The 22,119-nt window shown below is 55.1% G+C and overlaps 1 protein-coding gene across 2 annotated transcripts in view; it reads right to left on the reverse strand.

Moving 5' to 3' along the window:
• Nucleotides 1-8,668: 8,668 nt before the first annotated feature.
• Nucleotides 8,669-22,119, reverse strand: part of TEAD4 (TEA domain transcription factor 4) — a 66,733-nt gene continuing 53,282 nt past the window's right edge. For both annotated transcript variants that reach the window (XM_059887106.1, XM_059887105.1), the window contains 5 exons: nucleotides 20,883-21,022; nucleotides 19,459-19,632; nucleotides 15,474-15,614; nucleotides 14,528-14,680; nucleotides 8,669-13,764 (listed from right to left, as the gene is read on the reverse strand). In XM_059887106.1, the coding sequence (XP_059743089.1) occupies nucleotides 13,651-13,764; nucleotides 14,528-14,680; nucleotides 15,474-15,614; nucleotides 19,459-19,632; nucleotides 20,883-21,022 (722 nt within the window). In that variant the 3' untranslated portion in view covers nucleotides 8,669-13,650. The remainder of the gene's footprint in view (nucleotides 13,765-14,527; nucleotides 14,681-15,473; nucleotides 15,615-19,458; nucleotides 19,633-20,882; nucleotides 21,023-22,119) is intronic.

Below are 22,119 nucleotides of genomic sequence, written 5' to 3' on the forward strand. Positions count from 1 at the left end.
TCCTGCAATCTCTGAATCTGTAACAGTATGGTAACTTCAAATACAAAGCTCATAACCCCAAAGTGTAAGGATACTCAAGTCCTAAATCTTCACTGTAGTCATCTCAGCCCACCCTTGAGGCCGATTCTGCTTGCTTCGTTTGGACAGAGGCTTGAAAATAAATGTAAATATGATGAATGACACAAACATGTATCGATATTGGAAATGTTGTGATAGGTTTAAGGATATGTGTGGCAGTAAATGTTATAACCGGAGAAGGAAATGGCAACCCACTCCAGTACTCTTGTCTGCAAAATCCCATGGGTGGAGAAGCATGGTGGGCTACAGTCCATGTGATCTCAAAGAGTCAGACATGACTGAGCCACTTCACTTCTTCACTTTAAATGTTATAATCGTTAGGGTAATCTATATTTTCTCTTGGTTTGGGGATAATTTTAAAAACACAATCTTTGTTGTTGGTGGTGGTGGTGGTCAAGCCAAGTGGCTTGCAGGATCTTATTTCCCCAACCAGGGACAGAACCTGTGCCCTCAGCAGTGAAAGCTCAGAATCTTAACTACTGGACCACCGGGGAATTCCCTAAAAATATAATAACTTAAATTTTAAGTAACCTAAATTTTAACTTAGATTAATAAATAACTTAAATTTTACATCCTCTTTAAAAAGTCATATAACATGAAATTAACCATTTTTAAATGAACAATTTTTATCTGCTTTTTTAAGTTGTTGGAAAAGTATAAAAGTATGTGATATATTAGACTTATGATGTTAATTTAATACTAAGGTGCCTTAACTGTGAACGTTAAATGTTTAAATAAGTATGCTTAGGTTTGTAAGTTGAATCTTACTATGTTTCATGAATAGTGTGTGTTCCTACTATTACATTCTAATTGTCTAAGATTTTGTTAGATTTGTAAGTGTGCCTTGTTAGATATTTGAAGTGCCTAATTATAGTTTTGCTAAGCTAATTTAACCAAGTTTGTAAGTGATAGTAAATGTTTAGAGAATTTGTAAGGAAAGTAAACATTAATCAAAAAGAAAAAGAGATTTAACATAAAATACCAGCTTTCTGAACAAAATAGCAGGATTTGCAAGTTGAACTTAATAAAATCAGGCTTTAAAATTTACAACTTTAATCAACCGAAAAAAAATTAAAATACACAAATAACTTAAGTATTCTTTCCCATGCATGAAAGTTTCCCCTCGGGCATTAAAAACTCAATTAATAGTGACTTAGTAGTTTATAAAGTAATACAATGGTGTAGAATGATATTGTTGAAATTTTTGACCACTAAAAATATTACAAGTCAAATGAAAAGGAAGCATCCTTTTTTGAATTTGTTAACTTTTTAAGTTCTAGTTTTATTGATATTATTTTATTTATAGTAACTAAACCAAACAATGATGAGGGGGAGTTCCCTGGTAGTGCAGCAATTAAAACGCTGTGTTTCCAGTGCAGGGGGCCTGGGTTCAGTCTGGTGGGGAACTAAGACCCCACATGCCAGGTGGTGTGGCCATAACAGGGGGCCTGGGTTCAATCTGGTGGGGAACCAAGACCCCACATGCCATGTGGTGCGGCCAAAAAACTAAAAATAAATAACTAACGGCAATGCCTTAACTGATTTGATTAAAAATCCAGACCCTTCTCTGCTGCATATTAAAGATGGCCACTAATTCTTCAAAAGCAAAACAAACAAACAGAAAACCAGTGATGAGCACGTTGATCAAATGCACACCTTTCCCAGGGGAGGAAGTCCATCGCCTGCTCCACCTCCCAGAAGGAGGAGTGATCACTGAAGAGTCACGGGTGGTGGGCACCTGGTTAGAAAGCCTAGCCTGTTGCTTCTCAGATTGCACTGTGTGTAGGAATCACCTGCAGATTTTGATCCCAGGAAGGCGGGTGAGAGTATATGGGTTCTGAGCCCTAAGTGTGTGCTCTGCCCACGTGAGCACACACGGATGTGGCTCTTCTCGGGGGTCCCATTTACCAAGGGCCAGAGCTGCCCCCTCAACCAGATCGGCCACGTCTGTGTCTCTGTGGCTGGAACACGCCGTCTTGCTATCACACTACAGGGGGGCCAGGGGGTCACTGTCTCCTCTAAGGAGTCATTGAAGCAAATGCTGTCTGTTGCCCTTGACTCACTTCCTCCATCACAGAGACCAGATCCAAGATTCTCTGGGTACGGCCATGGGAAGGATAAACAGAACAGGAAGGCAGCCCAGTTTTGCTTATTTGTTGTGTGATCCCCTGCTAGCATATAAGCTCTCCCAGGACCTGGACTTTGATTCTATTCACGGCTGCGTCCCAGGAGCAGACACGGGAACCATGCCAGACACATCCCAGGTGCTCAGCAATTGTTTAATGGGATAAACTTGGCCTATTTGGGCTGTAGGCTTCCAGGCCAACCCTTCTAGAATTTGACATTGGGGTCCAAGTCTCAGCTGATAAAGACAGTGGTCAGTGCCTTGCTGAGCCTCACTTGTGCATCTCTCTCTCTCGAGGGAGAAGAACTATGATCAAGAGTAGATCTGGGTCTTCTTAGGCCCCTGGCTGAAATAAGAGTTGAAGACCATTTCCATCTCAGAGCCCAGGCCAGAGGAGGGTGGTCCTCACTCAAGGCCAAGGGAGGACACAGACCAGAGGTAGAAATAGAGCAGACGGCAATCGAGAGAACTGAGGCCCCCAAAGCTGCAAGGGGAATGTGATGAGTTGCCAAACCCAAGGGAGCAGAAGCAAATATCAAAGCCAGGGACCACGGCCAGGAATCCAAGACCCAGGGAGATGAAGGGGAAGAGCAAGTGGGCCTGCAGTAAGTGGGGAGGAGCCGGGCCGTTCCCCGGAGCAGGCATGTAAGGCTTGCTTTAATGTGCCTCCAGGAGCAGGGCCAGGGCAGTCTGTCAAGATTAAAGGGGGCCTGGGTGGGTTAGACAGAACGGCATTCCCTGGGGGCTCCTGGTTTTCTAGAGCTAAAGCTAGGAGTTGGGGGAGTGGGCGGTGTGTGGTTTCTCGAGTCCCAAGGCTGCTTTGAATTCCAGCTTGCACTTTCCAACTTCGTAACCTCTAGCAGTCACTGAAAAGTCATCTCACCTTCACTTGCTGTTTGTTTTTGTTGAGGGGCCAAGCTCTGTCTGACTCTCCATGACATGTATGGACTGCAGCATGCCAGGCTTCCCTGGCCTTCACTATCTCCCAGAGTTTGCTCAAACTCATGTCCGTTGAATCAGTGATGCCATCCAACCATCTCATCCTCTGCCGCCCCTTGCTGTTAGGAAGGTGCAAACTCATAATCAGTTTAAAGTCTGTTTCTCCCCCACAGTCTCCAAGTGATATAGGCATATACAGCCTCCACAAAGTGTCTACATCAGGATCAGTGGGGGATTCAGAGAAAGAAACTGGAAAGAAGTCGGTCAAGTAGTGACTGGAGAGGAAAAGCAGAAGCAGAGAATCGTGCCAAGCTTCAGAAGTGCTGGGCTCGCCTTTGGGAGGGAGTCTGCAGAGAGAAGCAGATCCCCTTTGATATCAAGAAAACACCTCCCCGTCCCCGCCCCCATCACAGGATGCTCGGCAGGCTCTTGCTCTGAACATCTCATTGCTACCCAATTACTTCCAAAATGGGACTGCTCGCCCGCCAGCTGGCATGCACATTTCCCTCCGGTGTTTGTGGTTGTCTGATCTTTACTTCTCTAATTATCCTCCACAGTCTCCACCCCTGTGCAAATAGCATTTTCCAAAGAGATGAGAAAGCTTCCATTGTCAATGACTGCCAGTGACTCTCAGGGTCTCCGGGGCCAGCTCCCAGCTCTCCGCCCAGCACCAGCATCTGGAACAAAACCTCCTCCATGTTCCTAACCTGCTCCCCACTACAGTCACCAGGCGAGGAGCCAGAGGATCCAGGTGGAAGCACAAGATCTGCGACGTAGTGACCGGGTGACATGCGTGAGCGATTCTTCTGAGCCTCGGGTCCTTCATCTATGAAGAAAGCGTCTACAGCATCACAGAGCAGCTGCAAAACCAAGCAAGACAGTGTGTTTAAAAGTGCTGTGTAGGCGCTTCCCCGGTGGTCTGGTGGTTAAGAATCCGCCTGCCAATGCAGGGGACTCAGGTTCGGTCCCGGAAGATTTCCCATGCCGAGGAGCAACTCGCCGCGACAACTGAGCCCACGTGCCTCCTGCCTGTGTTCCACAGCAAGGGAAGCCCACATGTGATAGCAGAGAGTAGCCCCCGCTCTCCACTGCTAGAAAGAGCCCTCAAGCAGTAACAAAGACCCATCACAGCCGAAAATAAATAAACAAACCTTAAGAAAGAAGTGCTCTGTAAACTGAACGTGCTAGAGTCAGGAGTGGGATTATTCCTGTTGTTGTTATAGCCATTCATGCTTCAAACATTATGCCGTGATGCACGAGTTAGAAATATGTTTGGCTGCAAATTACAAAAAAAACACAAAAGAAAAGTGACTTAAAGAAGATAGTTTATTTCTCTCTCATATAAAATCAGTCCAGAGCTGTAATGGTGCTTCATGGAACCAAAGATCCAAGACCCTTTTACCTTACTGGTTTGCCACTGGTAACTTCTATTCCTAAGGTTATTTCCTAGTACAAAATGGCTGCAGGAAATCCAGCCATTACATCACAATCCAGTCAACTGAAAAGAAGGAGAGGTGAAGAAGAGCATGCTTTCTTTCATTAATTTATTTGACTTCCCCATTTCTTAGTTGCAGCATGTGGGATCTAGTTCCCTGACCAGGAATCTAACTCAGGCCCCTGCATTCGGAGTGTGGATTGTTGGCCACTGGATAATCAGGGAAGTCTCCCTCTTCCTATTAGGACACTTCCGGAAACTGCAGCTCTATTTGACTCCATTGGTCAAACTTAGCCTCATTTAGTGGCACAGGAGACTAGGAAATATGGTTTTTATTCTGAGGGCCATGTGCCCAGCTAAAAATGGGGGGTCCTATTATTCAGGAAGAAGGGAAACCAGGGCATCTCTGCCCCAAATGATCATTTCTCTCTCCTCACTTTAATCTACATGCTAGTGCACAGCTCCCCTAGAAATGCTTTTCTCTTTACAACTGAAAAGAAAACCACTATTTCCTGCTTTCCTCGCCGCTCTCCTCTGCCCTTCAATGTTGGAAAGACTCAGGGCAGTCCTGGCGACACCTCCTCTTCTCCAGCCATCTTCTCCTCTTAAGTAATCTCATCCAGTCTCAAGGGCTTAAATACCAACCCAGGCGCCAGTGAAACCTAGACCAAGCCCTGACCACTCCCCTTCATTCCAGAATCGCAAGGGCAGCTGCTATGGACGCCTCCACTGGGAGGTCTAACAGGGATCTCAGCTCAGCTCCGATCTCCACCCGCATATTTGCTCCTCCTTGAGTCTCTCCCATCACTGTAAGTATGTGACTTGAGCCAGGAATCTTGGAGTTAACCTTGCTTCCTCACTTTCCTGCCCGCCCTGGACCCAAGACTCAGGAAATCAAAGTAACGGTCTTCAAACACATCTCAAGGTCATTGGCTTTCTTTCCTCTCCTCCACTAACCTGCATCCAGAGCACTGTCACTCCCCTCAACTCTGCAGCCACCTCCTAATGGGGTCTCCCTGCTGCCCCCCACCCCTGCCCTCCACTTATCTATCCTCACCTGACAGCCAGATTGACATTTCAAATAAGTGACTCAGCACAAAGGTGGCAGATTCCACAAATCCATCTTTGTTTTCTCTTGAAATCCTTCTAAGATGACTGCATAGGGATTTTTTTTTTAAGATATAAATCCTTGAGGATATAAATCTTTTTTTTTTTTTTTTTAAAGATATAAATCTCAACAAGATCAGGAAGATGGGGAAGAAGTTCAGGAGCTGGAAAACAGAATGGGTGGTGGCTGACTTAGCAGACCAAGAGAGCAGAACCCTAACCCAGAGGAAGCCAGAAAGGAGCATGGTTTCTACCACTGACCCAACTTGCCAAGAGTCAAGAGCCAACAGCTCTGGGGGTCTCTGCAAGTGGAGGTGGAGGTGGCGGCTGGGGGTGGGGGGCTGCTCCAAGTCAGTTCAGGAAGAGATCAATGCCCCAGAGCCCCTCCTGACTCCTTGCAGCTCCCCCTCCCAGCTCTGGCAGAAGTCTGAGCTCTTCCCCATGGGCTGGGGGACACCAGATCCAAGCGAGCATGAGAGGCTTGTGCAGAACAGGGGGTCCGTGGGCAACACTGGGGCACTTTTCTCCCACTTGGTTCATAAGAAGCTCGCGGCTTGACGGTTCTCCATGGCAGGAAATTGGGGGAGCCCTTACATGAGAAACGCTGGACTGGAAGAAGCACAAGCTGGAATCAAGATTGCCGGGAGAAATATCAATAACCTCAGATATGCAGATGACACCACCCTTATGGCAGAAAGTGAAGAGGAACTCAAAAGCCTCTTGATGAAAGTGAAAGTGGAGAGTGAAAAAGTTGGCTTAAAGCTCAACGTTCAGAAAACGAAGATCATGGCATCTGGTCCCATCACTTCATGGGAAATAGATGGGGAAACAGTGGAAACAGTGTCAGACTTTATTTTGGGGGGCTCCAAAATCACTGCAGATGGTGACTGCAACCATGAAATTAAAAGACGCTTACTCCTAGGAAGGAAAGTTATGACCAACCTAGATAGCATATTCAAAAGCAGAGACATTACCTTGCCAACAAAGGTCCGTCTAGTCAAGGCTATGGTTTTTCCTGTGGTCATGTATGGATGTGAGAGTTGGACTGTGAAGAAGGCTGAGCGCTGAAGAATTGATGCTTTTGAACTGTGGTGTTGGAGAAGACTCTTTGAGAGTCCCTTGGACTGCAAGGAGATCCAACCAGTCCATTCTGAAGGAGATCAGCCCTGGGATTTCTTTGGAAGGAATGATGCTAAAGCTGAAACTCCAGTACTTTGGCCATCTCATGCGAAAAGTTGACTCATTGGAAAAGACTCTGATGCTGGGAGGGATTGGGGGCAGGAGGAGAAGGGGACAACAGAGGATGAGATGGCTGGATGGCATCACTGACTCGACGGACGTGAGTCTGGGTGAACTCCGGGAGCTGGTGATGGACAGGGAGGCCTGGCGTGCTGCGATTCATGGGGTTGCAAAGAGTCACAACTGAGCGACCGAACTGAACTGAACTTTCCACGGAACCAGATGAGGCCAGGAAGCAATGCCCTAAAGCAGACTGCACCCTAACACAAGAACCCCACCAGATGGTCACAGACAAGCCAATCCCCCGCTCATAGCTGCCCACCTGCTCAGAGTCTCCCACCGGCATCTGGGACCCTTTTAAGCAGAGGTAGACGACCAACAGATGACTGGGTGGATGATCAAGGATGACTGGGAGTCTGAGCTAAAGCTCCAGTACAAACAGCAAAGTCTAAAACAGATCCGGAGGAAACAGGTCAGGTTGGGATGGGACGCACGCCCCTGAAACGATTGCTACCCTCACTCAGGTCAACCAGTGATGATGTGGCCCCTGAGACAGGGGCAGGATGCCACCCCAGCTGCACCCATGGAATTTGCCCGTCTTCCGACCTCAGCGCCCTCCCAGCGGGTCTCACTTCGGCAGGTCATCATGTGGCCGCTCTTGCTGTCACTGTGGACAGGCCCTCGTTGGCCCCTGCTCTGAGGGAGGCCCTTGGTCACGCTCTGACTCAGGAGTTGGGAGCAGTTCCTGGAAAGGGCCACTGTGAGCCAAGCCACCAGAGCCCAGTCCAATGACGCCCAATTTACCGACCCTGGGACTTGAACTGCAGACCATTGTTACAGGCCATGTGCTAGTGTCCTTTGGATTTCTTTTTAGCCATTTAAAAACATAAAAACCGTACTTAGTGTCACCAAACTGTACAGTTAAATATGCTGAAAACAGTGTGTTTTATATTGTGTGACTTTTACTACAATACAAAAAAGGTTTAATAATAAAAAATAAAAACCTTTCTTAGCTGCCAGGCTCTACAAAGGCAGGCGGTGGACAGGAAACGGCCAAACTGTGTTCTGAGACGCCCCCCGACACACCCACCACCAGTGACCCGGCTCCCCAGGGGGAAGGGTCCCTGGGAGGGGTCCCGGGTCCCAGGGAGTGGTGCAGCTCAGGGTGGACTGAAGTGTGTCTGGGCCCCTCAGGGGAGGAAGGGCCCCTGGGAGGGGTCCCGGGTCCCAGGGAGCGGTGCAGCTCAGGGTGGACTGAAGTGTGTCTGGGCCCCTCAGGGGAGGAAGGGCCCCTGGGAGGGGTCCCGGGTCCCAGGGAGCGGTGCAGCTCAGGGTGGACTGAAGTGTGTCTGGGCCCCTCAGTCCACTATAACGTGCAGTTCTGATTTTGGAGAGCCAGCCCCGTGGGCCTGCTCACTCCCGGGTCAAGGCTAACGTCACGTTCCCAGAAGGCCAACTTAGGGACGGCATCCCTAAGGATGCCCGGCCTGAACCTCCGGCTTTGACCACTCTTTGAATGCAGGGGGTGTTAAGTCCATTTGCTGTTTACTGAGTACCTAACGCTCTGCGTCTAGAACCACGGTGCACACAGAGCCCGGGGTCTCAAAGGAGGAGGGGAGGTTGACTGGCCCGGGTGGCGGCCGAGGCTCATCCTCCCTGACGGCCGGCCAGCTGGACCTGCTGCCTTGTCTTCCGTCCACAGGGACTCCTTCATTTCCATACAAAGAAAGCACCGCACAGACGCCTTTGTGTGTGGAGCAGACTTTACTGAGGTTTGGAGACAAAGGGGGTTCACAGAGCAAAATACAAACACTTGAGGTTGAATATCAGACACCCATGAATCCGGACACCGTTTCCTCCCACCGGCCTCCCGCCCTCCTCAGAGGCACAGGCCCACTCACCCATCCTGTCACGGGAAGTGAAACAAAACCCACTTCCGGACAGCTTCTCAATCGGAGCGGCTCGGCGCTCCCTTTCCAGAGTTATTTTCCCAATGAAGAACACCTGCTCCCTGTTTCCAACACCCCCCCCACCTCACCACCGCACCACCTGCCCATGGAGTGAGGAGGAGAGTCTAAAACGGTGGCCTCCTTGCTGAACCAGGCGCCCCGAGGCCTCCTCTCTGCCTTTTTTTTGGCCATACCGCAGCATGTGGGATCAACCAGCATTCGAATCCATGCCCCCTATATTGTTAACCCAGAGTCGGAACCACTGGACCACCAGGAAGTCCCTTCTCTCTGCCTTTGCAAGGACGTCAGAGCAGAGCTTTTGTTTCTCTAAGAATGTGTGTGCGTGTGCTGGCACCTACGTGTCCATACGTGTGTGTGTGTAGTGCAAGTATGTCTATATGATGGATGTTGAGTGTGTGTGTGTAGGTGTGTGGTACATGCAGTATGTTTGTGATAGTGCGTATGTCTATGTGTGAGTGTGTGCGTATAATGTGTACTGCATGTGTGTGTATGAGTGTGTTACAGTGTGAGTGTGTGTGTAGGAGTGTGGTACGTGCATGTGTGTGTGATGAGTATATGACTGTGTGTAGGTGTGTGTGTCTATGTGTGTAGTTGTGTGTGCTGCATTGTGTGCATGGTGTGTATGCAATGTGTGTGCCCGTGTGTGTGCTGTGAGTGTGAACGTGTAAGTGTGTGTGGCCGAGGTGGCAGGGGCAGAGTCAGGACCAACCTCTTCATGCGTCGCACCCCGCCGTGTGCCCCTTGAGCTGGGTGTGGGGCTGCCCCCTCACACGTGTGCTCACCCTCCTCCCCACAGCAGCCCACAACCAGCCCACTCCATTCCCGTTTCACGGACGAGGTCACAAAGGTTCCCGGAGCTAAGTCACTTGCCCCAGGCCACACGACTGGTAAGAAACCGACTCAGCCCCCAGCAACCTGGCTCCGGGTTTCCATCCTCAGAACAACTGCTCCAGATTCACCTTCTTGCTTCCTTTCTTGGCTGACACAACAGTAATGTCAGAAGGGGTCAAACGCAGTGACCCCCGGGATAACCAGGTAAAATGGGCCACAGCCCAGCTCCAGCTCTGCCCCTCCTCCGGGCAGATGTGGCCCACATGTGCACAGGTGGCCCTGTCCCTGCAGGGTTTGGGGCTCCCTGTGGTCACCATCCCTGCCAGTAAGGGCTGCACCGCCCCTGGCTGGGTGGGAGGGGAGCAGGTGCCCCGGCCCCACGCTCCTCACCTGTTGGATCCAGTCTACATGCCCCTCAACTCCTGCTGCATGGGGCTCCCCCCGTTAGGAAGAGCACCCCCACTCAATGGAAAGTCCCTGATGACTGTCGGGGCCCTGCTTAGTCACCAGACACCACGGGTCAGGCACCGTCCGGTTTCCACGTCCCCACCTCTTGGCTCCTAGTGCCATCAGGAGGGTCCTATCGCTAAGGGTCGCACAGACTCCAGGACCCTCACTCACAGCCCCAAAGGCAGGGATCACACACCTGGGAATGTTCACCAGGCGCCTGCCGTGCCCCAGACGTGGGGTTTGGATTGTAGAAGGTGACAGAGCAGGACACCTCTGTCCTGCAGTGGCTCCCTTGCCCCTGATGCTGAGTCCAAGGATAAGACAGACTCGGAAACAATGACACTGCTCTGCGGGCCACAGCCGCCTGGTGTCGTTTCCCAGAAACCAGACTCGACGGTATTACTCCCTCTCTTAAGATCCTTCCAGGACCTCCCATCATACAGAGGAAAATCCAAGCCCTTCCTGACCTTGGGGGCCAGGAGCTGGGCCACATCTGGACCTGCAGCTCCCTCTCTCGGTTCCTGACATGGCCTCCCTGCTGTCCCCAGGCACACACCACCCTCCCCAGGCCCCAGGTCCTCTCTCATCTCCTGGTGGTCCCCCATCAGTCTGCCCATCCTTTACCCACTCGGGTTGTCTTCCCTCCTCAGTAGGACATAAGCTTCCCAGAGACCCCATCTGTCTCAGCCATCGGTACATCCCTGTGCCTGGCATGAACCGGAAGTTAAATAAACACATGTTAGGCTGGTGAATACATGCATTCAGATTCCAGAACACTCCAAGCAAGTTAGCTGGCCTCTCTGGACGCCCTTCCCTCATCTTTAAAATGGGGAGAGCACAGCACCCCCGGGTGAGAATGGAAGAGATGTCTCAGCCCCGATGCCCAGGGATGGGTGACAGGTGCCCTGATGGGTTGTGAGTGGAATGCTTTTGCCCCGCCAGGCAGGAGCCAGCATCCCTTCTGCAGGAGAAGTGGCTCCATGCTGGGAGTGTCACTCCATGCAAGAATGAGTGACAGTTCTCTGGGGGCCTGCTGGCCAGGGGACATGAGGGGCCAAGACTAAAGGCAGAGAGTGGCTAGGAGGGGATGTGTGTGAGATGGCGGCGCAGGAGAAGCAGGCCGGGTGGGATCTCCCATTTATTGGCCCCATGGGTCATGGTCTGCACTGTGCCTCAGGGAGAGGTGCCTAGATCTATGTTCTCGGTGGTGGAATGGTCTGGACTTTCCAGCTCTAAGTAGGTGACTGTCCATTAGGCTGCTGAGACCAGGTCCTAAAGAGAAGGGAACACTCGCAGCCAGCCCCTGGCCCCAACATCTACATGGACTCCCTAGACCCAGGACACAAAACGATGGGCGCAGCTTGCGCATCCGTCCCAGGGCCCAAGGCTGCTCACACGCAAGTGTTTTGTCCGAAGCTTCAGTCCTGTGGGGACGCAGAGGTCACGGGCTCCCTTTATCCTGACAGCTCCGGGAACAAGGGTGGGGAGGTGGGAGGGCAGAGGCCGTGACAGTGACCAGGGGTGGGCAGGAGAGCCTCCCCAGACCCAAACCACACAAAGATAGTAGACGATTCTCAGGGACTCAGGGACCCCTCGCCTCCCTCCACATCACATTGTCTATAGATGAGAGGCGGGCCCCGGAACCCAGGAGGGAGACACGACTTAGCCCAGGGTCTAGCAGCTGTCCAGAAGGAACCTGGAGGGCTGGTCCGCCTGCCCTGTCCAGAGCTGCCAGCAGACTGCCTCTTCAGGCTGCTTATCTAGGCAATGCCTCTCTTTCAAGAAGCAGCCCCTCTCAATTTCCGCCTCTTCTCTGAACCTTCCACGCCCCACCCCCTCCCACCTCTGAATTCCAGTTGCTCTGAGGACCAGCCCACCCCCAATTAAGAGTTTCCCAAGCTGACTCCTCAGACTGCAAAGAGTCAGTGCTATTAATAATAATGCATACTCACGGCACACACTCGTGTGATTGGCACCATGCTAGGCACTCTACATATACGAGGTAGGTACTATTGTTATACCCATTGTACAGATGGGGAAACTGAGGCACAGTGAAATTAGGTAACCTCCCCAAGGCCACACTAGTCCAAAGCTGAGCACCAGGATTCCAATCCTAGCCGCTGACTCCAGAGCCCTGGCTCCTAACCACACAACACCTCCTCAGCACCATCTTATTCACTTCATATCCCCACACATGTCCCTGAGAGATCAGCATACAAAACTCCTGCAGGTGACTCTTGCTCCCCTTGGGCTCCAGGCTCCTGAAGTGTGGTTCCCTATTAGGGAAGATGACAGCAAATAGCCACTAGATGGCAGCAAAGAGCCGGTTCCCCACATCCCAAGGGCCAGGAGGAGAATGGTAGCAACTCTTTAGTGAACCTTGCATCAGGCTCTATACAGACCCGTCCTCCTCACTAAGGCCGTCCTCCTCTACAGGGAGGAAAGGACACACACGCTGAGACAGGGCGGGCAGTGGGAAGCCCTAGGACTGAGGCTAGTTGCCAGGAGGAACAGACCAGGGAAGTTCCCTCAGCTGAGGGGTCCCCTCCAGGCCCAGGGTGGGCTCCACTCCCCCACTCCTCCATCCCCAGGGGGCACAGAACCTTCCGTCCAGGGAGGGGGTGGTCGGCCCGGCTGCTCCAAGGTGGTCACCACCCAGCAGGCTTCTTGACTGGGAGGCGTTTGCTGTGAGATGGCAAGGCATACCAAGCGCATGGTCTCAGAGACCACCAGAACAGTGCAGACCTCGGACCAACGTCTTGGCCTTCACCACCGAAGAGGACCCCGAGGGACCCCAGGGCCCCCCCCCCACTCTCAGAAGCTGGCCCCAGCACTCCTACCCTCTCTGTCTTGGGCTACCCCGACCTGGAACCCACCCCCCGGGCAGCTGGTGTGGCCAGAGACTTCACGTCCCCTGGAGCTAAAGAGCTCTGATTGCCCCTGTCTAACCTCCACACCTGAAACCCACCCCCAAGCTGGGCTGGCCTCCCCATCGGCTGTTCAGGGGGAGCAGCAGCAGAGGCGGTGGGGGAAGGGGGGCAGACACATCGCTCCCCGTGGCCGAGGTGCCTGCACGGGACACGCAGGCTGGGGACCCGCGCCCGTCCCCAGGCCTCCCACTGTGGCCAGAGCCGGGGGCAGGGCCTCCAGGGCAGCTCGGGGACATGCCATCTTGAACGTTGGCAGCTGGTGACCATCCTGGCCGAGTCCATGGAGCCCTGGCTTCACAGCTGCGCCCGGGGCAGGGTCCGGCCCCTTCTCCCTCAGCCCTCCCGGGGCTAGCGCAGCCAGACGGGGCCTCTGAAGACGCACAGAGCTGGGGTTTATTGGGCTTGGGCAATTGCGGGTTCAGGCAGAGTTTGCTCCTGGGTAGAAGAGTCACCACCTCAACTCTCGGTGCTTCGGGGGGCTGCCCCTGTGGGGCCCCTCCCCTCGTCCCTGCACACGTGACGTCACCCCCTCCCTGTCCCTGGTCTCTACTCCTTCACCAGCCGGTAGATGTGGTGCTGAGCCCCATGCTCGCTCGCTGACACCTCGAAGACGTACGCGACGCACAGCAGGGTCTCCTGGGTGTCTCTGTTGGTGACCACCTGCGGGGGGGAAGGGGGAGGGCCTCAGGAGACAACGCGCCGTCTGCTCCAACCACTGCCCACTCCTGCCCCCACACCTGCACACACCACACACCTGTCCCCTCACACACACACCTGCCTTCCCACATCGGCACACACACACACACCTGTCCCCCCACACCTGCACACACCATCCACCTTCCCCCCACATCTGCCTTCATACCTGCACACACACACACATCACACACCTGTCCCCACACACACACACCTGCCTTCCCACATCGGCACACACACACACACACACACACATCTGTTTCCCACACCTGTCTTCACACCTGTCCCCCCACACACACCTGCCTTTCCACCTGCTCCCACACACACACCTGTCCCCCCACACCTGCACACACCACCCACCTTCCCCCCACTCCTGCCTTCACACCTGCACATGCCACACAGCCCCCCCCACACCTGTATTCACACCTGCACACACATCTGTCCCCAACACACACCTGCCTTTCCACCTGCTCCCACACACACACCTGTGCCCCCACACCTGCACACACTACCTACCTTCCCTCCACTCCTGCCCCCATACCTGCACACACCACACACATCCCCCCACACCTGTATTCACACCTGCACACACATCTGTCCCCATTAACACCTGCCTTCACACCTGTTCCCCAACACACACCTGCCTTCCCACATCTGTACACACACACCTTCCCCCCACACCTGCACACACACATCTGCCCCACCTGCACACACACCCGCACGCACACACCTGCAGGATGGTGAAGTTCTCCAGCACGCTGTTCATCATGTACTTCTCAGGCAGGTGCTTCAGCTTGTGGATGAAGTTGATCATGTACTCACAGAGCGGGGAGCGGTGGATGCGGTAGGAGTAGTGGCCATTCTCGTAGCGTGCATACTCGGTCTGCAGGGCCGGGGACAGCGAGGCTTAGAGGGCCGCTGCCCACCTCCAGCCCGGCAGGTCCCTGAGGAAGGTCCACGACCCACTAGGGCTTAAGTAGGGAAGGTGGGGCTGAGACCCGGGGTCCCTGGAAACAAGACCTCCGCCTCCCCCGGGGACCCAGACACCCACCGGATATCCAAGGGAGGAGCTTAAAGATGGGAGGTGGGGACAGAGTGACAGCTCAGTTCTGGCCACACACAGGGGCAGGGTCACAGGGACTTTGTGGCCACCTGTGTGCATCTACACGTCTGTGCACACACAGGCACACAGCTGAGCGTGTGGGCTACATCAGAGTCAGCTTCAGGGTGTTAATGCTCCGTCCACTCGTAGGCAAGATGCTACCATCAGGGGGGCTAGCAAAGGGATTACAGTTGCATGTGGATCACAACTATCTCAAACTAAAACTTCACTGGAAATAACTCGAAGAGCTTTTCAGAGACTGCGACTTGCCCAGGCACCACCCACAGGTGGGAGAGGTCTGGGTTAAACACTGTGGGGGACTCAGTGCCAGGGTTGGCCCCCCAAGACCTGATGTATAGCTGGTGAGAACCACCAGGATGAGGGGGCCTGGCCTCCCACCGCTCCCCTGGCTTGTGTTGGGCGTGAGGTAGGTTGTCAGTGATAAGGACGAGGTGAGGGTGAGACTGCCTTAACTCAGACAAATCTGGGGAAAGAGGTGAGAAGCCCAAGCTGGGGTTGGGGATGTGTGTGCGTGTGCATGAGGGGCCGGAACCCGGGTGGGCAGCGTGCCTACCTCCACTTTCTCCACCACCTGCTTGCCAAAGGAGCACACCTTGGTGGAGCAGGTGATGATCATGTTCTCGGGGCTCTCGTACTGGCTGGACACCCCGTAGAAGGAGCTGCCCTCGTCCTCCATGTTGGTGTTGAGGTCTGCCTGGAGGGAGACAAGGGCGAGGGCGGGGTGGTGACTCAGAGGGGTCTTGTTGGAGGTCATGGCCCAGGCTGGCCCAGGGCCAGCACCCCCTGAGGGGGCGGTGCTCAGAAAGAACATGGCTGTAGGGCCTCAGAAAGCTTCCATTCACACGCAGGCCTGGGGTAAAGTCAGACTGTGTACAGAAACAGTGGAAAGAGCCTGGCCCCTGCTGCCCACCAGGTACCAACCGCCCAGCAGATGGGACCTCACATTGGCCTTCAGTGCAAGGAGACCCTGCCAGTGCCTTTCAGCAATGGCTCTGGGGGGCCGGCCCCTTGCCATCTCTGTGGCCCCGTGAGCCCAGCCACCCTAGACTTTTGCATCTCAGTTCTGCCTGCAGATCAGTCTCCCCAACACCAGTCCCCTTCCGCTCGGCCCCTCCTCTAACTGCTCTGAGACGTCTTGGCACCCTTGTGCAGAATCCCTTTAAAACGGGAACACCACTAGGTTGGCAGGGCCTGGCCTTGCCCCTTCCAGACGGTGAAGACCCTGGAGGCAGGAACCAAGCTGTCCCAGGGCTTGGCCAGGCGCAGGGTGTGTGCCTTAACAGAGTGCGGCACGTGACTATCTGAGCCTGCCCCCTCACAGTGGCTCTGGGCGAGGAGCGGTCCTGTAGTCACGAGGAGGGCACCTAAGCTTCCTGCACCTGCCAATCCTCAGGACCGCAGCCCCACCCCAGCCCATAGACACTCCCGGGCCTGCTGGCATCACCTCCCACTCGCCCGGCCTTTCAGTCACCCATGCATCCTGCCCGGCCCAGAACAGTCAGGGTGGAAGGGGAGAGGCTGTGACATAGTCTCTGCCCTCAAGGAGTGTGTGTGTGTGACTTGGGGGGTGGGGGGAGCAGCAAGAACAGGTGAGCTGGCAGCTGAGAGAGAGAGAAGGAGATGAAGCAGAGATGAAATTCCACTGGGACTTCCCTGGCAGTCCAGGGGTTAGGACTCTGTGCTTCCACTGCACAGGTCCTGGGTTCGATCCCTGGTCGGGGAACTAAAATCCAGCATGCAAAAAGAAAAGTCTCACAAGGGAAGGTCCAGAGTCCGCCCCGGAATCTACCCCTGGGGACCTCAGCCAGCGATAGCCACACAGTATCCTCCGTGACATCCTAACTACGATCCCACTCCCTCAACAGCCCCACCGCAGGATTTCCTGCCCACCATGTACCCCCACTCTGAGCACCGTGCCCACACAAGCTTGGCGTCTCCACCTTCCCAGCCTGAGAGCAGAGCTGCCCCCATTACCCTAAGAAGCGCCCCACCCCCCACCCCTCGCGCCCCTCACTCCCCTCCCCCACCCTATTCATAGCCGCGGCACGGTGGGCAGCTCACAGGCTGTGCCCAGAACAGGTGTGGGGGATCGGGTGGCTGACAGATGAGCCGAGACAGCCGGGCAAGGGGGCCGGGGGCTCAGATTCATTGTCACACGCTGGTATGTGCCCAGGAGACAGGGCCCTGCGACGGAGGAGGGGCAGGGGCCCTGTCCTCCCTGCCAGCTCAGCCCAGCCTTTTCAATCTGGAGTTAACAGCCATCAGTGTCCAGGAGGCCCCTCTCCCTCCACCGACGGACAGAGGAGGACTCTGCTGATCTCACAGGTCCTGGGGAAGGAGGGCGGGGCGCTGGCCTCTCAACCCCTGCATCTCACATGCACCGGGCCCAGCCTGACCCCTCAACCCATCCTGCACCAATGCCCCTGCCAGCTGGAACCGACGAGCCCCGGCGGACGCAAGCCAACCATTCACTCCCTACTCCCACCAGTGAGGGCAGTAACTCAGCAGGAGGGGCCGGGAGGCCGAGCTGGGGACATCAGAGTCCTCCCTCCTCCCACTCCAATCACCCTCTAACCCACCTCACAGCCTGCATGCCCAGGGCCTGGGGCCAGATGAGAAAACCACCAGGCAGGAAAAAGGAGGCTGGGGGTGGGGAGGGGGCTCACCATGTCCTTGCCCAGCTGTGTCCCTGCCTAAATGTGTGGCCAATCTGGCACCAGCTCCATGCCAGGGTGCAGGAGGAGAGGGTTTTGGATGACTGGGGTCTGGGGCTGCCCAGGAGGACCCCAAGTCCCATGGTTAGCAAACAGGAGAACTGCCTTCCCCACATCACAGGTCTGACCTTCCCTGGAGCTTCTGCCTTCCCCACACAGGAGGAGAGGATCCAAATGAGGGCTGAGGTGTCCCGGCCACCAACATGACCCCCCACCCCACATCCCCAGACTGCTGCCCCATCCCCACCTCCGATTTCACCCACCCTCACCCTGCCCAAGCCTCTGGCCATCAGGGCTCAGGTTGGGGACAGGAGGCAGGCACACAGTCCCCTTCACCATCAGCTGACCGCACACACCAGGGTCCTCAGACACACAGCCTCTCACATGCCCCCAAGAACCAAGTGCTGATTCTGCAGGTGGAGAAACAGGGTCCAGCGGAGCCAAGACTCCCAGGAACGCAACTCTCCAGCCAGGCTCTCCGCTGCCCGCCTGGCTCTCCTTACATGCTGGAGGGCTCACTGGTAGCCCGCCCCCAGTCCTGTGTGGTGACCGCACCCGGGCGCTGAGAACGCAAGCTCCCGTCGGGTCCATACAGTACAGGCTCTGCGTGCAGCCCGTGGATGGGGCACTGAGGCCAGCATGGAACTTGCCCTTTCACGCTTCCTGGCACCTCCGCCCCAACCCCCTCTTCCCTAATCACCCCGCCCCCAGCCCCCCAGAGTCAGAAGGAAGGAGAGGACCAGGGCCACAGACCAGACTGGGGAAGGATGCTCTGGCTCCACCCCCAGTCCTGCCAGCTCTGATCTCCAGGCAGGATGCCCCCGACCATCTCCTGGAAGCGAAGTCTGGGCTCTAGAAAATGACTCTGAATGCACATCTAAGTCTGCTCTCTTCCTGACCCCGCTTAGGGGCTGGGGTCCCTTTTTAGGCAATCCACAGCCTCCTCCACCAGGACAGGGGAAGCACCAGGGCCCTGCAGAAGGCACAAGGCACCTGGCAAAGCAGGAAATGTAGGGTGATGGCTACAAGCACACTCCCAGAGCTGGGTCTGCACTCTGGGATGCCACTATGAACTGGGTGGCCCTGGCAGGTCATTTCACCTCTCTGTGCCTCAGTTTCCCCTCTAGGGACCAAGGCTGTCAACTGTACCTCCCTTCGGTAGGGTGGCGAGGATGCATGCTCAGTCGCTCAGTAGTGTCTGACTCTTTGCGACTGCATGGACTGTAGCCGGCCAGGCTCCTCCGTCCATGGCATTCTCCAGGCAAGAGTACTGGAGTGGGCTGCCATTTCCTCCTCCAGGGGATCTTCCCGACCCAGGGACTGAACCTACATCTCTTATGTCTCCTGCCTTGGCAGGCGGGTTCTTTACCATTAGTGCCACCTGGGAAGCCTGGTGAAGAAGAAACATGCTAATTAAAGCAACACGATCAGGGTGACCTTCTCCCGACGGCCCTGATCTTCCCCAGCACGCCCATCACAAGCGGGACTGCAGGAGCCAGGCTCACCAGGGCTGGGGGTCTCCCAGCCAGGCCCTTGTTGACTCCATGCCTCAGTCTCCCCATCTGTGAATTGGGGGTCTAGGGTGGTTCTCATCTGAGGGTGGCTAGAAGAACACAGGCTATTATCTCCAACTGGAAGAAGGCAGATGCTGGTGAGAAGGGCCCCCACGCTGCTATCTCCCCTGACCAGGGCAGGGTTCCCATCAGTGCCTCCTGCCAGCCAGGCCTCCCTGGTCAGGCTTTTCCCTCAAGGCAGTTGAGCCAAGGGCCAAGTGATGGTCTTCGACGAGCTGGGGCAGGAAGGAAGAGGCCACCCGAGACTTACCCAGAACTTCACGAGGAAAAAGGCATTGGAGGGTCCGCGTTCAAAGAGCTCCTTGAGGCCGCCCTTCTTCTCGGGGAACTTGTCGTAGATCTGGTGGATGTCCACGGCTTCGAGGTAGGGGTCGCTGTAGCTGGGGCTCGACTGGCCGATGTGCACGAACAGGTGCTTGTTGTACTGTGGGCACAGGAGAGCTGGTCTGAGGGGCCGAGGGGCGGATGGACCAGCCCTGGGGCTCCGAGCACGGCCAGGGGCCCAGAGCAGGGATGCCACGGCAGGGCCTCAGGTTCCCCCCTGGTAACACGGAGCAGGAAGAAGGGCTGAGTGCAAAGCAGAGTAAACAGGCATCCCACGCGTGGGGCAGGCGGCCCCCCACAGGTGCTTGGCATGTGTTGGTCGCTGTTTGCACTATTCTGAGTTGTGACTCGGTCACTGAACATCCTTAGGCGAGTCATTTCTATCTTTGGACCCCCTCAATCTCATCTGTGATGGAAGACCACTGAACCAGAAAAAGGGTGTTTCCCCCGCTTGGAGTGATGGTGAGGGTGCTGGGAATCCCTTGCTGCAATCCAAGAAAATCCACTTCTTTCACAATACACTCTGGGCTTCCAAGGAAGGGTTTGTCTGACTAACAAGTTCCTCACCTGAAAAATAAGCTTCTAAATGTCAAACTGGGAGTGCGGGGGGTGCGGGGGTATAGGAGGGAGGCTCAGGAGGGGAGGGGATGTATGTGTACATATGGGCTGATCCACGTTGTTGTATGGCAGAAACCAACACAACGTGGTAAAGCAATTATCCTCCAATTTAAAATAAATTAAGAAAAAAATAAAGACCTTGAGAAATCTTAGCGTTTAAGAAAAAAAAGTGTTAAACTGAAATGATCACTGAAGTTTCCCAGGCTCTGGCCTCCTGTCCACCCGGCCAGGTGCTACTCTGAACTCTGCAGGTGACGCTGGTCACCCAGGATGGAGACACAGAAGGGGACAAGGTGGGGGTGGGCTGCTGCTCCTGCTGGTGTCCCCGAGGATGTGGGGCAGACGGGCGGCTCCTTGGAGCCACAGGGGGCAGTGCAGTGCAGCCTGGGGTGGGGCTGGGACCAGTGTCTTCAGAGGGAGAGGTGACTAGACGGCAGGAAGGAAGACGTGAAGGGACTGGGGACTAGGATGGGGCACAGAGACCAGGGGAGGACTTAGGGGAGGGAGAGACGCAAGGTCCAGTGAGAAAGAAGCCAGGGCAAGGACGGGTGAACCAGGAGAGGATGGGAAGGAGCAGGGAACCTAAATTCAGTCCCAAGGTGGAGCGGGGCAGAGGGCAGGGAGAGAAAGCCCGAGCAGGTAAAATTGGAGCTGGAGGAGGCTGGGGAGCAGCACCCTCCAGGAATGAGGGTGGGGCGGGAGAAAATCCAGCTGGCAAAGGCTAGGACCTACCGTATCAGGGTCCTGCTGCCGCTCCAAGAAGGCAGAGAACTCCAACATCCAGAGCTTGGAGCTGGCCACGCTGCGGCCCTGCCATGGAGGCGCGGGGGGCGCAGAGGGCGATGGGGCAGGTCCTGCCGGAGACTCGAACCCTGCATACGGTGGACAGCACATGGGAGCTGGCCCACACAGCCTCCCCACTCCAGCCTCCCCCAGACCCCCAGACCCATTGGAACCTGCTGTGTGCCTCCCAGCAGGCATGGGGGTGGGGGCAAAGCACTGGCCAGTGGTCCACGGGCAGCCCTGGTAGGGAGCTCAGCCCTGACAGTTCAGTCCCCTCTGGGCCCAGGATGGCTCTCAAGGGAGATGATGCTGGCCGGGGACAGGTTGGGAGGTGGCAGGGGGGTGGGCAAGGGGACGGGGGTGGCTGGGTGCAGGGGGCGAGTGGAATGCCTGCTGGACCCAGGGCTTCCAGGGCAGGCACTGCTTGGTTCTTGCTCTGAAGGGGCTTCAGGTCCAGCCAGGGAGATAAGTGGACAAATGACTACAATGACACAAGTCTCTGCCCAGCCCCTGTGACCAGCATCTGGCCCAGAAGTGAATGCAGGTTTGTGATTAAGTGAAGCAATGAACGTGATGAAAACAGGCTGAGCACTGCAGCGGGGCTCCTGGTCCACCTTGGAGGTGGTCAGAAAGGCTTTCCGCAGGTGATGCTTAAAGAGCTTACGCAGCGGGGGTGGGAGGGAGGCTCAAGTAGCAGGGGATATATGTATACTTATGGTTGATTCACATTGTTGTACAGCAGAAACTAACACCAATTAAAAATAAACTTAATAATAAAAACAATAAAAAGAAGTGATGCGGCAAGAACAGGAGGCAGCAGCAGAGACAGGGGAATGGGCTCCAGGCAGAGGGCATGAGGCGGCCGGATGGTCAGTGGGCTGGGAGGCTCTGTTCAGCAGTTTTGTGCGGGGGCCAGAGACAAGGCTTGAGAGTTGGGGCCTGGCTGCTGGGTGAGGAGTACAGGTTTCAGCCTGAGCTCAGAAGGGTGACAGAGGATTCTAAGCAGGGCCGAGGAGAGACTGGCTGAGCATTTCTGCACATCTTGCTCCTCGTGGAGGAAGGACTGGGCAGGGGCAGGGCTGGCCAGAGATGCGGGCCTCATGGGCTCTTCTCAAGGGGGGAAAAGAAGAGGGCAGTGAAGAGGAGGGGACACAGGAGGGACAGGGAGGGAGCAAGACTGCAGGAC

Source organism: Bos taurus, chromosome 5 (genome assembly GCF_002263795.3).
Source record: "Bos taurus isolate L1 Dominette 01449 registration number 42190680 breed Hereford chromosome 5, ARS-UCD2.0, whole genome shotgun sequence".
Taxonomy (NCBI): Eukaryota; Metazoa; Chordata; class Mammalia; order Artiodactyla; family Bovidae; genus Bos; species Bos taurus.